Below are 17,923 nucleotides of genomic sequence, written 5' to 3'. Positions count from 1 at the left end.
ATGGGGCCAGCGAGTAGTGATACCACAGGTACTCCGCCAGAGATTACTGTCAGAGCTCCATGTTGGTCACATTGGGATCTGCCGAATGAAGGCATTGGCTTGAAGTTACATCTGGTGGCCAGGGATGGATAAAGAGATAGAGAAGATGGCTGCACAGTGTGAAGCTTGCAAAAGCATAGCAGCCCTGCCATCAGCAGCACCCCGTCACCCCTGGCAGTGTCCTGCGGCACCTTGGGACAGAATACATGTTGACTTTGGCGAGTTCAACAAACAACACTTTTTAGTTGTAGTAGACGCCTATAGCAAATGGCCAGAAGTCCGATACATGCCCTACACCACAGCCCTGCGTACAATAGAGGTACTACATGACCTCTTTGCAACACATGGGTTTCCACGGGTACTGGTATCAGACAATGGCCCACAATTCTTAGCGGATGTGCTCCAGGATTACTTGTACAGCAATCGCATACTGCATCACAGATCAGCCCCCTATCACCCAGCAACAAATGGGTTGGCCGAAAATATGGTGAAAAATGTGAAGCAGTGGTTGAGAAAGCAGGGAGGGAGTAAAGCATGCCCACTAAGTTAGCTGATTTCCTACGCACTTATCGGAATGTTCCCCACACAAGTACAGGGTGCTCCCCAGCTGAGTTGTTGTTTGGTCGTTCCCCACGCACACACCTTTCCATGGTGTTACCAAATGTGAGTGAAAGGGTTAAAGCAACCCTACAGCCTCCAGAAGAGTGGAAACCTGCCAGACGGTTCCAGGAAGGAGACTTAGTTTGGGTACGTGATTACCGTCCTAATGCCACATGCAAATGGAGTAAGGGAGTGGTGAGATCTGTAGTAGGAACTCTGAATTATGATGTTGAAATTGAGGGTAGTAATTGGAGGAAGGTGCACGTAGACCATCTGACTAAACGGGTGAGTGACAGTACAGTATCACGCACCCCGAGTGAGACACAATCACAACCAGCAGACTCCACTAACATTCCCATGTGTATTGCATCAGACAGCTCTAGTACAGACTCGTTAGAAGACAGTGTTTTGCCTGTCGCTGATGTATGGTTGGAGAACAGCTCAAGCTCCCCCCAGATTGTAAATGAGCCAATAGTGACAGAACAGGAGGCAGACACAGAGGATACAGGCATCAGTAGTACCCCCATCAGAGACCAGTTGCAACCTGCAGTTCAGCCTGCGAGCCAGCAGCTTACTGGACAGGCTGAAGCTCAGCAGCCTGTCCGAAGATCTTACAGACAGGCCACGGCCCCCAATAGACTCATAGAAGAGATGTAATTGCTGAGTTGGGGGAAGACTGTAGTATATCAGTGATTGTAAGGACTAGTGTATTAATTATTGTAAATATGATTATGTAATTGTAGTAGTGTGTGTGTAGTTGCACGCATGCGTGTAGTCTGCTGTATGTGCGATGATTAGAATCTTATGAAATATTATAGTAGAGAGTTCAGCTACAAACAAATCACCCTGTAGAGAGTTCAGCTAGAAACAAGTCATCCTAGGCTGTAGAGAGTTCAACTACAAACAGATAACCCTGCAGAGAGTTCAGCTAGAAACAAGTCATCCTATAGAGAGAATCCTGTAGAGAGTTCATCTACAAGTAAATCACCCTGTAGAGAGTTCAGCTACATTTCCAGTCACCCAGTAGAGAGATCAGCTGCAAACAAGTTATCTGTAGGGAGTAATTGACATGTAATAAATGTATGTATTATATATATATATATATGTACCACTCTGCGTGGGCAGTTCAAAGGCACCGCCAGTGCCATAATTTGTATATTGCACTGCTGCAGACCGCAGCGAGTGCATTATAACTTATAACGCACTGGTTGCGGTTTTGTAGACCACAACGAGTGCATTATAAGTTATAATGCACCGACCGCAGTGCAATATACAGATATTGCACTGGCTGCGGTTCTGTGCAGCATAGCACAAGTGCCGGTGGCGAAGACCACTACGACACCTCACCTGATAGGTGGAAAGACACTTCACAGATCACTCGAATTCTTTTATAGCCTGACATGTAAAGGTCGATTGTGGGCCATAACGTCACCGATACGGATAATGTTTACAAGCAGCCAATGGCGATCGAAAAAGCCAACACGGGTGGCCACAACTCTAGTCTACATATATATAAACGTACTTATACACCTTACTAGTCTGGTGCCATCTTAGCCCAGATTAAACTGTAGTCCACTTCGACAATGACTCAATAAAACAAATATATTCTAAATAATACTAACCTTTACGTTCGATTGTGGTAACCAGTTTTGTCATGCCACCAGATTTGTGTTTAGCCAGTGTGAATGGTAAGAATTAGACCAGTATCGTTTAGTAGTTGGGTTTTGTTTACTTAAAACGTCTATTTAGCTACTTTTTTTCGCTCGAGGGAATCACTATGGCGATTAATCTGGCGCTTAGTCTATATGGCGATTGAGTGATCACGCTGGCATGTTGAGCACTACATAATGAGAGTCGAACAGCTAATGCAGGTTAGTGATATAACCCATAGCGTACTAGCTTTCAATATCTCAGGTGGCTGCAGTACTGCAGGGTGAACGTCATCGAAACGTCCGGCTTGGTTACCCACAATCGATGTTAGAAACCTGGCCTTTATAAGTGTTACAGCTGTCTTGTGAGACTCTCCCCACCTATTAGGTGAGTGGTACATAACAGTTATACAACGTTCACTCGTGCTCTGCCTGTATAAACGCACTTGCCTTCGGGCCTAACGGCCCTCAGGCTCGTGCGTTTATATCAGGCAGAGCACTCGTGGCCGTTGTATAACTATATAATATATATATATATATATATTTATAATTTGTACATTTACTGATAAAATCTGAATTAGTTAAGGTAATTAAAATTTGCTTCATTATTCTCTTCTTCCTGTGGTAAAGAAAAAAAGAAAGCCCTAAAGCTGGCCATAGGCCGGCTTTGGGGTATACAAATACGAAAAGAAGTGAAATCTAATCCAAAACAGCCAAGCTGTAAAAAATAGTGCGGCCCTCAGAAAGGCTATGGTGAAAAAAGATATGAAATCCAAGGTGGCAGCCAAGAAATGGCTGTGATGGTAGGTTAATGGTAAAAATTTTAATAATGACAATTCGGGTGAATTGACAATTCGGGTGAATTTTGTGTCAAGACCAAGTGGCACCAAATTCACCTGAATTGTCGTTATTAAAATTTTTACCATTAACCTACCATCACAGCCATTTCTTGGCTGCCACCTTGGATTTCATATCTTTTTTCACCATAGCCTTTCAGAGGGCCGCACTATTTTTTACAGCTTGGCTGTTTTGGATTAGATAGTGATATCAAAGAGATGAACACATGTTCACTCCCAATGATTTTGTACTGGAACAAGCATGTTTTCATGTTGTAAACATGTTTGCACGCCTGAATTGTCCATACTAAATGTATGGGATATTTTTAAAGCCTCATAACTCACTTGTTCTTGCTCAGGTTAACGCGAAAAGACTATAGAAACAAGTCACCCTGTAGAGAGTCGAGCTACAAAAACTCATCCTGTAACAGATCACCCTGTAGAGAGATAAGGTAGAAGAAGTCACCTTTTAGAGAGTTCAGCAACAAAGAAACCACTGTAGAGAGTTCAAATACAAATAGATAACCCTGTAGAGAGCTCAGCTAGAAACAAGTCACCCTATAGAGAGAATCCTATAGAAAGTTCAGCTACAAGCAAATCATCCTGTAGAGAGTTTGGCTACATTTCAAGTCACCCTGTAGAGAGATCAGCTGCAAACAAGTTAATAATTGGCATGTAATAAAAATATATATATATATATATAATTTGTATATTTACTGATAAAATCAGAAAAAGTATTAAAAATCTGCTTTATATTTTTCTTCTTCCTGTAGTAAAGAAAAAATGATACGTTAAAAAAGCCCTAAAGCCAGCCATAGGCCGGCTTTGGAGTATATACAAATACAAAAAGAAGTTATAGAGTAGGGACCATAGCGTATCGATAAAAAGTACTGAAACAAGCTGGAGTAGTGCACAATATTAAATCACAGTAAAACAATAAGAAGTGTTTTATCCCTACTGTGCATTTCCATTATGGTATCTTGAGCACAGTAGGGATATAACACTTCTTATTGTTTTACTGTGATTTAATATCGTGCACTTCTCCAGCTTGTTTCAGTACTTTTTATCGATATGCTATGGTCCCTACTCTAGTTGAAAATTCCAAAAATTTTCTGTGTACTTGTTTGTTAACTTTTTTTTTGTAAAATAATTATTATGACTTAGTGAACCCATGCATAATGGCGTCATGCACCCTAATTATTGTTGAAAAGTGAAGTATCCATTACGCTTTGTTCTCAGCTATTCCCAACCCGTTACACAGCATTTCGGATCAAAAACTGTTCGAAAAGCACTTCTGTAATCCATGCATACCAAAGAAAGAAGTAGCGCCACGCGCACCAGTTATATCAATTATTGTCTGAAAAGTGAAGTATCCATTACGCTTCATTGTCGGCTATTTTCAACCCGTTACACAGCAGTACAAATCAAGAACTATTTGAAAAGTACCTCTGCAATCAGAGTAGCCACTATGAAAAATTCGGACGATTTCTGTTTCGAAGGGAAGCCATCACGTGCTACTGCCAAATCGACACTTTTCGCTGTCAACAAAGATGAATGGAACACAAAGGAGGAAACTGGTAAGTCCATAAAGAATACATTGTACGTACCAATACATTGTATGCCAAAAGGCACCTCTCAATCCAAAGCGACGTCGAACAGTGAAAAAATCAAGCCAGTAGCCTTAGCCATTATCAAGTTACGCTTGTCTGAAGGCATCAGTCAGTTACTTACTTACTCATTCAGTCAGTAGAAAATTCTGTTAAATAATTTTTTTAAAATTCTGTAACAACTTATTGAAAGTGTTTCGGGTCGATCTGAAAGTTTGTTTGGGCTTAGTTTTACCTAACCAATACTGCCTCATCATCGTTTGGAAAATTGAGGCTGGTCTTTGGGTGATATTATTTTGTGGGCCACGCCTACTCCTTTGTGGTCCCTACTATACAGTACTATCGTACTGTATGATACAACTGTTTTGTCAGCTGTTTTCATCCTTCATGCAGTCACATTGATACACTGTAATAGTGACTATAAAAAGGTATTCTGTTATAATGATTGTATTCTACCGTTATTTGAATTCGATTAAATGCTGGGTCCCTATTTTAAAATAAATGCTTGGTCCTAAACAAAAGTCTGTTAATTTACAGACCAAATTAAAATTCTGGGTATGCAAAAAGTCCAGCCTTATATACAAGGAAATATGGTAATCTACAAAATCAATATTGGAACTGTTAAGATGTATACATGCATGTATATACGTATAATTCATAGTTATGAAAATGCAGTATTAAAAAGCTGGTGTTAAATAGGATGCAATAGTCAAAGTAGTGGCCAGCTCCATTACTATAATGAATGTACTATAATACATTTCTTGATGTATGTAGTCGTAAGAATATAATATAGGCTAGTAAAAGTATACTGTACAGTGCACATATAGAATTTGAATTACATTGTATTTCTTTTCAGCTGATCACATTTTTCAATAAAGTCAATATTGAGCTTCCTGAAATCATCAATAAATGTGCAACTAGTATAGAGGTATGGGTATGATGTGCTACTATTAAACTAATGTATTACTTATGCTTGTACATGTGCTATATACAAGTAGAAAGAAAAAGGTCTTTTTAAAAGTATTAAAACAAGGGAATAACTTAAAAAGTAGTGGAAGAAGCTATACCTGCAGTGGACATTTAATTCCTATATGTACTTTAATCTAGCTACAATTCAAGACATGCCAAGAAAGCTGGCGTGTCACACCGTGAGTATATTGACAGGAAGACAGAAAACAGTATTTTCACATCTGCATAACTCCATGGCCTCTTCTCCAAAGCACACCATTTTTGGATTATAGCTGTCAGGGTAGGCAGTAGGCCACACAGCAACTTTGATTAAATTCACACCATCGATTTGTGAAATATGGGTGTTCAAGGTTTTGATTTCATTTCTTCAGTTTTCTTCTTAAGCTGTCAGGGGGCTACAGGTGCTTCAATTTTTTTTGCAACAATTGCTATAAAACACAAATGTGTAAGTCAATTGTCTTGATTTTTGGGACAAATAAAGAGCGTATAAGACACATACCAAGTTTGCTATGAAGCTGACGAATATCCAAGGAGTTATGAATGTTTATTCACATAAAAATGTCTTGGCTACAGGGTAGACTGAGTATGGGAATAACTTGAAAGTTGGTGTGTTCATAGGTTGATTATCGTAACCGTGCCTTTTGATGGCTTGAAAAGCAATTGAATTACAGCTACAAAGTTATAAAGCAAAAACTAAACAAGTGTAAATTACAGGATCGATTCACTCTAATAGAGCGGTCACCACAGGATAAAAGTGCACAAAAATGTTGAAAAATATTACAATAATATTACCAAATATTGAAGTAAAACTTGCAATAAATCTATCAACGGAATTCTAGATTGTTCTAGAATATTCTATGTATGTTCTACTAGAGAAGTCCTCAAAAAGGTGCACTCTATTAGAGTATTGCAATAGTATTATCAAAAATAAAGCGTGCAATTAATAAGTCTGTCTTCGATAATCATCACTGTGTCTGTATAGAAAAGAAGAAATGTGAGTAAAATCAAACCCCAAAGTCAGCTATAGGCTGGTTTTGGGGCCTTATAAAGTACTGTACAAAAAGAAGTAAAATCCACACAAAGATAGCCAAGCTGTGAAAAATGGTGTGGCCTTAAAAAGCTTGGGTGAAAAAAGTTGTGAAATGAAAGGTGGCAGCCAAGAAATAACTACAATGATGTTAATGCTAATAATGGTGTGCATTGTGCATTAATGTCATTGAAGTCATTTCTTGGCCACCACCTTTGATTTCACAACTTTTTTTCACCCAGGTTTTTAAGGCCACACCATTTTTACTCAGCTTGGCTGGTTTTGTGTGAATAACTGTGACTGATCATGAATTAGGGATTAAGTATACAGTATCTGCAGGTATAGGCAACCTTCCTTGTTTCACCACTTTTTGCCATTCTATTGTTTCAATTTTTTTTCCTTTGATCCCTTATCCACTTTAAAATTTCTTCCTGGTTTTCATATTATTGTGGTGCCATGAGGAACTTGTGACAAATTGTTGGCACTGTAATCCACTCTATATCACATTTGAAAACTCCATACTGTTGTGATGTCATAGGCAATTACCTCCCTTGTTTCAGTACCTTTCATTTGTAATGCATTCTATTAGAGTTTGATTAGGCCAGAACCTAGTCTGCTTTTAAAATTGTCTTTTATTATTTTCAGTAATGCTATAAAATAATTATGATTCAAGTTGTGCCTTAATTGTGCTACTAGAAAAATGTATCTTGACTGCTCTATTAGAATATTGGGAATGTTATACTAGCATGCCAACATGTGGTGACTGTTTCATTTAAAGAATCTCAATCACTTTTCCTTTAACAAAAGATGGTGCCTGTTTTATTAGAGCATTCCAATCTGCCTAAAAGTTGTGCCCATTATATGGCATGCTTTTACATACCTACCTATTATGCCACTAAATATGTCAGAATAATTGACTTCAACATTCCTATTTATTTACTCATTTTTCACCAAAACTGAAATCACTTTTTAATTGGTTTGAAAACAAAGGTGCTAATTTCTCTTAAGGTTTAGTGAATTTGGTTTCACAATCATGAATTCATGTTGCTTTATTGTAAAAATCGATTCCATCTTTGCTTGCGTATTCATGTAATACCTTTGTAATGCTTACCAATGTTTACCAATGCATAATTGTTAAAAATCTCAAGCTTATAGAAAAGTCAGCATTGTTTTTGTGTTGAACAATGTAGGTGAAGCTACATATTGCCAATCTGGGATAAATATGTTAACTCCTTCAGCTGAAGGAAAACTTGAAAAAGATATATAAGACCATACAATAAATGCATTTTATTCAATCAGCTGAAAAAAAGCATTGTGTATCTTAACTTTACGCAGGTTTCTGTGAAAACATCAAACAGTGACTGTAGCATAAGCGATTTATTATCAACCAAGTTTGGTACAGTATACTGGCTTATAACTTATGATTAGAAATATTCAGCTGCTTCCCATTTTTACCATCAGACTTGTCTATCCCTCTACGTTTCTGTCCCCGTTGTCTATATATGTACCACGGTTTGTTTGTAAGCAGTGTGAGTTAAACTGAGTACATGTCAGCGACCATTGACCACCAATACCTTTTATCGACCAGCCATATAAATTCTGTAGACCTACTATCAACTGCTACTTTAGTTTACATATATGTCAAACTCTGCGCAGTTGCATGTCACATGATGCAATAGTGCAAACTATAGTCAGACAAATTTCTGGTTGAATTCTATGTGTGCATAAGAAGTTATAGCGATAGTATAACATGCACAATTAAAATCATACAGTAATAGTGAATTTATCCACACTGAATGACCAAAAATGCTCCACACCATACATGTACGTATAGTGTTTACTTTTAACCTTTTTGAAGACTAAACAGAGTAACCTGGCTGCTTTTTCCAGACCATTACACATGACTTGGAGAATCATCTAGTAATGGGTCCAGCTTGTCAGTCAGACGTGTTCCAGGCATCATCTCAATTGTAAGGATCTATAAAACCTCTAAGGAATATGGTTCCATTGTTTATAGCACTGGTGTATTGTTGTTCACGGCATTTTCGGGTGATTTGTCACCTTCTTCTTCACCGTTCTTCACTGAAATGGTGCAACTCACCTTTGCACTATAACACAAACTCAAAACAGGAAGCGCATGACCAAATATAATGTTTAAGGGTACAAGAGGACAGAAACTGTTAGAATAGACCAACAAACAAGTACAAGTTTACGGAAGAATTCAATATTTTTTCGTTAGCTGATACATACCAGTCGATAATCAGTCGCTTATGCTACCCACCTCTTCTTTATGTTTGTCTGGGTATCTGTCAAACAAACAGCTATTAGTCAGTCAGTTGTCAAATAAACTTGCATAGATAATTGTTGTATAAAATATGGCACTTGGCTGTGCACACCAATGTTGTGAAATTGTGACAGTTTTAGTTGGTTCCTACGTGGCTGAGGAACTGCAAGTATTCTTAATCCCTACTACTAATGTATTGTACTATAACACACTTAATGATGTAATTTTTAACTTACATAGCAAATGAAAAAAATTCAATCAAATCCTTCACTCGAGTGTGCATTGCAGATTGATTGTGAACAAATTATCAAGGTACAGAAGTGGTAATATGTAAGTACTGTAAGTATATGTATTCATACGTGTACATATGTATAACCCCATTGGTAAAAAAAACCTATATAATGTATATATCCTAATGAATATCCTGCAGAAAATTACATTTTCACCTGCTACATTTTTGTCAAGGACATTGCTAGTTTAGCTGTTACTTTTAATTAGACACAAGCATGGTATTATAACCATTCTATGATCAAGTTTGTGGTTACTGGGGAAGCTCTGTACCAAACAGCTTAACATTGATATAAAATAATTATTATTAGCAAGTATCCTGATAGCTTACATCATTATCTGGATAACAAATTTCATATAATATATCCTGTGGATACCAATGCATAGTCTATATTAGCTCTATTTCAAATGTAACTTTGATAAAGTTATTACTCTATTAAGACAAGGATGAATGAGTATAAAAATTAAATAGAGTATAGTAATAACTATACACAATAATGAGAAACTTTAGCAAAATTATGTGTGGATTCAGTTTACCAAATAACTGATTTTCCCACTCTACTATGGGCCATATTATGCTACATGTCAGCAGTACAAGCGTCAAAGCCATACAAATGTGACAAGCATATTATATCTAGAATTATACAATTGGCAGAAATTATTAATACAGTTTGAGCCCAGAAATGTACAAGAACAGTAGTGCTTGTAGCTCATGGTAGACAATTAACTGTACATGCTTGTTTACTATATGCGAGTACTTGTTAGTGATATATACAGTCTTACAACTATTACAAGCTTGTAACAGCCTGTGGAAACATTTTTAAGAATTGAAAAATGACTATGTGAACTGCAGGAAAGACAACCTTCAAGTAAAACAGCAAATAAATAGTATAAGTTTGTGTACAACGTATGCTATTTCTTTTGTTAACTAGGAAATTCACCATCGTGATGGCACAGTGTAATTAAACACAATTTATTTATTACATCATAAACAAATTTAAATTTACGGGGTCACTCTGGAATCACTTGTATAGCTTGGTGTAATCCCCCTTATAATAGACTATTACAGCAGTGTAAAAGAAATACTCATAACTCCAAGATGGCCAACTCTACAAGAGAGATGTATTAGTAGATTGAATCAACTGTGCAAAATTGTACACCATCATACTCCAGCAATAGAATTACATATCACCCTACTTTCTACCAACACAATATCCAACCAGGCAATTATATCAAAATTGTTTTATCATTCCAATAAGCTCTACTATGGTATAAAGTTATTTTCCTAAGAGAATAGGATAATCTATCAAATGAAATAACTGAAGCAGTATCTACTGAGAAGTTTATCAACAGCCTATTTATAGTAACAATAACTATGTGGAAACTATAGTAACTGTAATTAGTTATGTATTGTACCCTGTATGTACTTACTTGTAACTGGTCACCTATTGACCCAAAATTCAATAACAAAGAACATCTTGTAACCTCTTTCACTATCATAATAGTATAGACCCTATTGCATGTCGCCCTAGCCTTTGAATGAGTTAGTACACTGTTTTAAAGCTAAGGATTTGTATCATGACTTCTATCTAGTATGCAATAAATTGTAGCTAGAATTATTCATACCAGGAGTGCATCAAATCTATGGACAAGAGAGCATGTAACTCCGTAAGCAGCGAAATTCAAACATAGCTGCCATGTACTATAATAAGTAACTTTTAAAATTTCCTAATTAGGATATTATGTGGAGGCACATGCTCGAGTACGTCACGTTTCTGCTGTGATGAAGCAAAGCTATGGAAATGAAGGTCAATGGCACAACAGGAATAGTAGCACAGGCTTAGCAGGACAGTCTTTCTACAGTCACTAATCATGCAAAATCACGCAAAATTACTCCACTTGACTATTCCAAGCTCTACCTTCGACTCGATGATCTTCCTATCAAAGCAGCTTTACATAAAACAATAGGGTAGCAGCCCATTCAGTATATACCTGTTGCACGTAAGAATGATGTAACACTGGATGCCATGTTTGAATTTCGCTTGTAGTATTGGTAGTGTACGGAGTTACATGCTCCCTTGTCCATAGGATTCATTGAACTCCTGTTCATACACTTAAGTGATTTTGGTTATATATTCTTACAGACTTTTGATGAACTCAAAACATCTCTCGAAAATATGAAGAAGTTTCAAATGCAGAATGATACTAATGTCAAACAGAATATACATGGCAGAAAGCAAGGAGATGCCATTTATTGCCCAATTGCTGAAATTTTAGCTTCTGTATATGGGGTAATCATTTTATTGTGCATTAGTAATGAAAATGTATTAATAGTGAATGCATTTACATATCTTGGTCAAGACAAGCTGGATTGTCAGTAGTTTCAGTGCATAATTAAACAGCTGCAGCAATACAGCGTACTGTTAGTCAATTAAGTATGTGCATACTTTGTGTTACCCTTTTACAACCACCAATGATCTTAGTGTTATTATTGCAGTATTCAAGGAATTTTCTACTTCCTGCCTGCCTGCCTGTCTGCCTGCCTGCCTGCCTGCCTGCCTGTCTGCCTGCCTGCCTGCCTGCCTGCCTGCCTGCCTGCCTGCCTGCCTGCCTGCCTGCCTGCCTGCCTGCCTGCCTGCCTGCCTGCCTGCCTGCCTGCCTGCCTGCCTGCCTGCCTGCCTGCCTGCCTGCCTGCCTGCCTGCCTGCCTGCCTGCCTGCCTGCCTGCCTGCCTGCCTGCCTGCCTGCCTGCCTGCCTGCCTGCCTGCCTGCCTGCCTGCCTGCCTGCCTGCCTGCCTGCCTGCCTGCCTGCCTGCCTGCCTGCCTGCCTGCCTGCCTGCCTGCCTGCCTGCCTGCCTGCCTGCCTGCCTGCCTGCCTGCCTGCCTGCCTGACGCCTTCAGTCAAAGCGTAGTGGAAAACTGGCTATAGCTACAGCCCTAATTCTTTCACAGAAACGTTTCTAGTTCGCTTAAGAAAAAACCTTTGTATATTGATAAACATACAATGTTTGCACTATTGCCTTACCTTTTATCCTTCTTTACCATGGCCATCAGTCAAGGTTCTACCGCTGAGTGTTAATAGACTACAGTACGGCTTCCATCTACCAGTGTATATTGCATCTAACTATTTGAATACACGTGGTCACCGGTTGCACCAAAAATACACGCGTACATGGCTTGCTGTTGATATCAATCAGAGAGAGCAACTCACGGCAATGTGTAAGTCAATAAATATAGTTTATTTAGTAACAATGTTAAACCGAGTCAGGTTATCCAGGTCCTGCTTTACAGATTATTCGGGTCTGACCCCATGTGCTAAATTAAATGTGGATGTGTTACTACACATCGTAGCATAGCTCTACTTCTTTTGTGAGCCATGCCCACTTAGGTAAATTACTGTCTGTAGACGTATGGTAGCCACGCCCATTCATCAGTCTGTAGGTATGCACGAATCCACATCCATTATGGACGATATCCATAATGATGAAATTTGATGTCATAATTGAGAAAATGGCCGTGCTAGTGTGGGGGCTTCAGAGATTTTAGCACACGGTATTCGAAAAGAATGTTGTCTATAGTTTTCTACACTTGGAACCACAAGATAATAAAGGTAAGAAATAGTACACATACCGTGATGATGCAAAACGCGTTCCAACAAGGAGAGCAGACCGAAAATTTTAAATTCGAACACAACTAGGCTTATCTGTATTGCATTATATACTATATGCCTCATTTTCGCCCTTTTTCGAATTTATAAACGCTATCATAGGGAAACACTACCTCGCCCAATACCTCCCTGTACAAAGTCCCCACACTAGCATGGCCATTTTGTTTTGTGACGTCATAAAACATCAATGCGGATATCATCCATTGTCTGCAGGCTTATGTAGAGCCACGCCCACTGATCAGTTGTTATTGTATGAGTCATAATCTAGTATAATAGTGCTGCGATTAACTCTTTTAAAATATTGTGACTAGTTTTGTGAAAAGCACACTATTTAGTGGTCATAACTTGCAAGAAAACTTCAGAAACAAGTATAAGAAAAAAATTAGGAATTTTAAATTAGAGTAGGGACAGTGTATAGTGCTGCAATAAAAAGTACTGGATTGGAGTAGTACGTAATGTCCGAATACTGTAAAACAATAAGAAGTGAATATCCCTACTGTGCTACACTCAATGCACAGTAGGGATATTCACTTCTTATTGTTTTACAGTATTTGGACATTACATACGTGCTCCGATCCAGTACTTTTTATTGCAGCACTATACACTGTCCCTACTCTATTTAAAATTCCTAATTGTTTCTTATACTTGTTATTTTTTTTAGAAGTTTTTAACACATTGAGAAGCAATTTTGTGCTGGAGAGAAGAAGTTTACGTAGTTTGATTACTAGAAATTACTCTTTTAGTAATACACCTCGTTTTAGACTTAAATTTTGCTTACTCTTTTAATTATTATTTGATTTTATAAAGCTGACTGCATGGTTTCTGGAAACTGGTGAAACCTCCTTAGAACTGCACCTCGCCATTACATTTTTTGGCTGCTGTATATTAACATCGTGAAATTTGGATGTTTTAGCAAGTAAAATTAAATGTGCTTGAATTACAATGATAATTATAGACACTATAAAGTATGTAGGTGGATCATGAAGCTGACTATGGTGCCTTGCAAAAGTTTAATATGTTTTACATTTCTTGTATTCTATGATGAATTTTAGTTGTTTTTATGAGTTGCATTGCACTTCATAAATTGTCATAATCTAATGTTAATTTTTTTTAGTATTCAAATGACAGATGACGCTATTGCCTACGCGAAACTATGTATATCATGCATACACCTGTACAAGTAACCCCCATGTGTGGCTAAGCACTCTACCTATATACAATAATTATATAATTATAAGGCTATATTCTTATAGTGTTGGCTAGTTACTTGACTGCTTTTTTGCACTATGTAACAAGTATCTATAAAGTGTTCCAGTGGCTAACCAACTCTAGTTTTAGGAGGAACCTTGTAAAAATATACATGATGGCTTTAAAGGATTATAGGGAAAGTACTAAAACCTGGACTGGAAAGATGGACTGGACTGAAATTTGTACTCAAGCCTATTTTACCATAAATCGCAAGTTCATATCAACAAAACGCACCTGTGAAACCAGTACACTAATTAAACATTCAGATTTTTTCTGCCAGAATCATTGACATGTAGTAGGAGCAATACTATCTTTAACTTGCTATTGCCTAAACGTGTATGTTAGCTCAGTGAGAGATGCATTGTGGATAATTTTCACGGGAATATACTATATGATCTCCTTCAATGTACTTGTTTTGCTGGAATATTTAATTGCCTACTGTAAGTATAGCTAAAATTAGTCTTGCACAGCCAGATCCTTTTCTCACTGCATTGGAAAGAAATATTTGCTGGCTCGGGCTCAATGATAAATGTAACAGAAGATAGTTGTAAGACTAAGTCAGCCACATAGCTGCATGCAGGCAATTAATTATTCCAATAAAAGGAATGAAGATTACCCAGGAAATCACCCATGCTACAATCGCATGCCTCAAAATTTCTCACTAAGCCAACATACATATTTATGGTCACAGATAGTATATGGTATTCTCTCTAATGATTTTGTTCTGAATGTCCAATTAGATTGTTTCAAGAAACTGCCTATAGTGTTTTGATAATATGAATGTGAGAGAGTGTAGTTTACAGTGAAATAGACTTGAGCACATAGATTTCAGTGCAGTCCAGCAACTCCAGATTTTAGTACTTCAGATTCCAGATCAAAGTATAGTTTTTACTGCTAATGGTTAATGTGGAGATAGTACTTAATTTGACTATAATTTTCTACTATAATACATACCGGTTGGTACATGTAAAATTCTTTGGAATACAGTGGAACCTCAGTTATCCGGACCCCATTTATCCAGATTCTTGATTAACCGAACTACGGAAATGACTGTTCTATTAGAGTATTAGAATAGTGACTGTTCTATTTAGGGTAGTTTGAAAATATAGATATTTTAAATAGTTTTCTTTATGCTATTTTAAGGTTATTTATACACAGTTTCAGAGATACAGACTTTTCAGACTTATGGACCACCCCTGGTCCCAAGGGGTTCAAATAACTGAGGTTCCACTGTAAGTGTAAGAGAGTTTCATTCTGTCAATGTATATAGGTCCAAATATTACCATATGTGTGCCAGGAAGAATTATCAGGTCACTTTAATGCTGGAAGTTGTTTCAACACCATTTTGAAAGAATTATGTAGGATCATACAGATGGGAATACGGGTAGGTTGTAACTGTTAAACTAGGGTATGCAGCTAAGTGTAACACACTCTTATACTAATTGTGAACAGATCTGCTAAAGCCCAACATAATTGCACATTTATCAAATTTTTTACTTGCGTCATCGTGTTTGCCATAAATAGGTAGAACTATTGCTGGGTATTTTTTTTACTTTCTTCGCCACAGACAAGATGAAATCAATGAAGAAAGATCGATTTCATATTACTTCTTTGATGTGACATAGCAAATACCCATAACTTACATTTTTATTGGTCTACTGCAACGAAATTATGATTTTTGAAGCCCATTTGAGCAGGTGAATATCTAGGTTTTAATCATTACACCCTGTCTGAACAAAGCACTAAAAATCTTACCAATTTTTTAAATAATAGCCAAGTGTTGTAATCAATACTCTTATACTGTAAAATTAGGTTTGCTGTCTGGTTTTGCAGATCCAGTCACAATGGCATAGTTTTTCAGCTGTTTTAATTGTTGCAAGGCATCCTTTATGAAGTACTATTTTATGCAGTTTCAATCTGATCAGAGGCTGAAAGCATCTGACATAATGCAAAAGCTACAGGACTTAGAAGTTAATGTTGATATTGGTAATGAACTAATGAGACGTGAAGAATAGTGCACTAATAATTGCTAGCAGCAAAATTCATGCACAAAGCACAACTACAGTTTTATAGTTTTTGTTGTATGTAAGTTTCACTTGTCTGTAATTATGTGCACTTAATGTAGATGGCCAATTGTGTTTAGTTTAATATATTACATGTAGGTACCCTTTCATGCTGAGTACAAAACACCCACACACGTATAACCACAAATCTTTTATATATTGTAAATGACTGTATGTTATTTAGCATATATTGCATATTATTTTAGAAAAACAGGACAAAGTCTGTATGTACATTACACCATTGAATCTTGAAAACAAGTTGAACCATATACAGAATCAAGACACAGAGTAGTACATTGTGCAACCAAGAAAGCTGGTGTGCCACACCGTTCATGCATTGACAGGAATAATGAGAACATGATTTTCACACATGCATAGCTCCATGGTTCTTTCTCCAAAGCACACCAATTTTTTACATTATGGCTGCCTGCCAGGAAGGGCAGGATGCACCAAATATGACTATAGTCATTCTTGAGATATGGACAGGCAAAATTTCAATTTTTTTCTTAAATGGCTTATGATTTTTTTTGTACATGCAAACACGTAACTCAGTGACAGTTGCCTTGAATGGCATATAGGTAAAAAGGTGTGTTATGAACGTTAATTCACACCAAATATTGAAAATTGGTGTGGGCGCTAACCATTATAATATGGCAGTGCCTTTTGATGGATTGGAAACAAAGGAGTTACAGAGTTGCAAAAAAAAAAACCAAACAAGTTTAAAATTACAGGGCCAAATACTTTAATAGAACAGTTACCATGGTGGTAAAATGTACACAAAATGTCAGAAAAGGTTGCTAGGGTTTTAACCAGGGACCTTCACACCTCAACATCCAAATTGTTAGCCACTGCTATAACAGCTGTTCACCCCACCTTATAATTTCTACTACACATTGTATACTGACTTACCTGGGGTTAGCTTGGTGAGAACACTGGATCTGGACCATGGACATACTGCAGCTGGATGATTGGGCTCCTACATCGACAGGTACCAGTGACTGAAACTGAATGCTGATTTCCACAGTATAATAGTTTGCTAGCTATTAATTGTCACAAACCTGAGAAGTAACCTACGTAGTTTATAGACATAGAGTAGTCCTGCAATAGTCTGGCAAGACCAGACTGCTTTCCCTGTTAGGAGAACCCCCATACCCAAAGGACAGGAAACTTTGATTTAGCCACATGAGACTAGTAGTAGCTAGCTAACCACTGCAACTGCCACAAAGATCGTGAAACTATAAAAGAGTAGTAGCACTGTAGCTTGAATGACACTGTAATACATACCTGTTAGTTAGATAACAATGGAACATTCTAATAGAACAGTTGGTTGTAACACTGACAAAACTTAGAATGAAAGCCTAGCTCTACTTGCAGAGATCACAGTCAGAATATTGATATCAAACTATTTAGCTACTAATCCAATAAGTGAAGGTATTACAATAGAATACTCTTAATAGTACCTTGACATACAGTTTCAAGTGATTAGCCAATAGAATTAGTATTACACTTGTTTGTCAAGGTCCCTTAGAAAGCCATGTAATCATTTAAACAAACTTTACCAACAACTATAAAGACTGCATGCTGTCTGTATTATGCTGTTTTTCTCCAGGATTGACTGTTGCATAGTAGACTTCTATACTTATCTTT

General features: G+C 37.4%; 1 protein-coding gene across 1 annotated transcript in view; it reads left to right on the top strand.

The window, feature by feature from the left end:
• Positions 1-16,481, top strand: part of LOC136248307 (calcium-dependent protein kinase 4-like) — a 41,194-nt gene extending 24,713 nt beyond the window's left edge. Inside the window, exons 5-9 of the mRNA XM_066040101.1 lie at positions 5,588-5,659; positions 9,252-9,323; positions 11,444-11,590; positions 15,484-15,597; positions 16,124-16,481. Of these exons, the coding sequence (XP_065896173.1) occupies positions 5,588-5,659; positions 9,252-9,323; positions 11,444-11,590; positions 15,484-15,597; positions 16,124-16,228 (510 nt within the window). The 3' untranslated portion in view covers positions 16,229-16,481. The remainder of the gene's footprint in view (positions 1-5,587; positions 5,660-9,251; positions 9,324-11,443; positions 11,591-15,483; positions 15,598-16,123) is intronic.
• Positions 16,482-17,923: the final 1,442 nt, after the last annotated feature.

Source organism: Dysidea avara, chromosome 3, assembly GCF_963678975.1.
Source record: "Dysidea avara chromosome 3, odDysAvar1.4, whole genome shotgun sequence".
NCBI lineage: Eukaryota > Metazoa > Porifera > Demospongiae > Dictyoceratida > Dysideidae > Dysidea > Dysidea avara.
The sequence above is the reverse complement of the archived record's forward strand: the minus strand, read 5'-3'. Positions and strand labels throughout refer to the sequence as shown.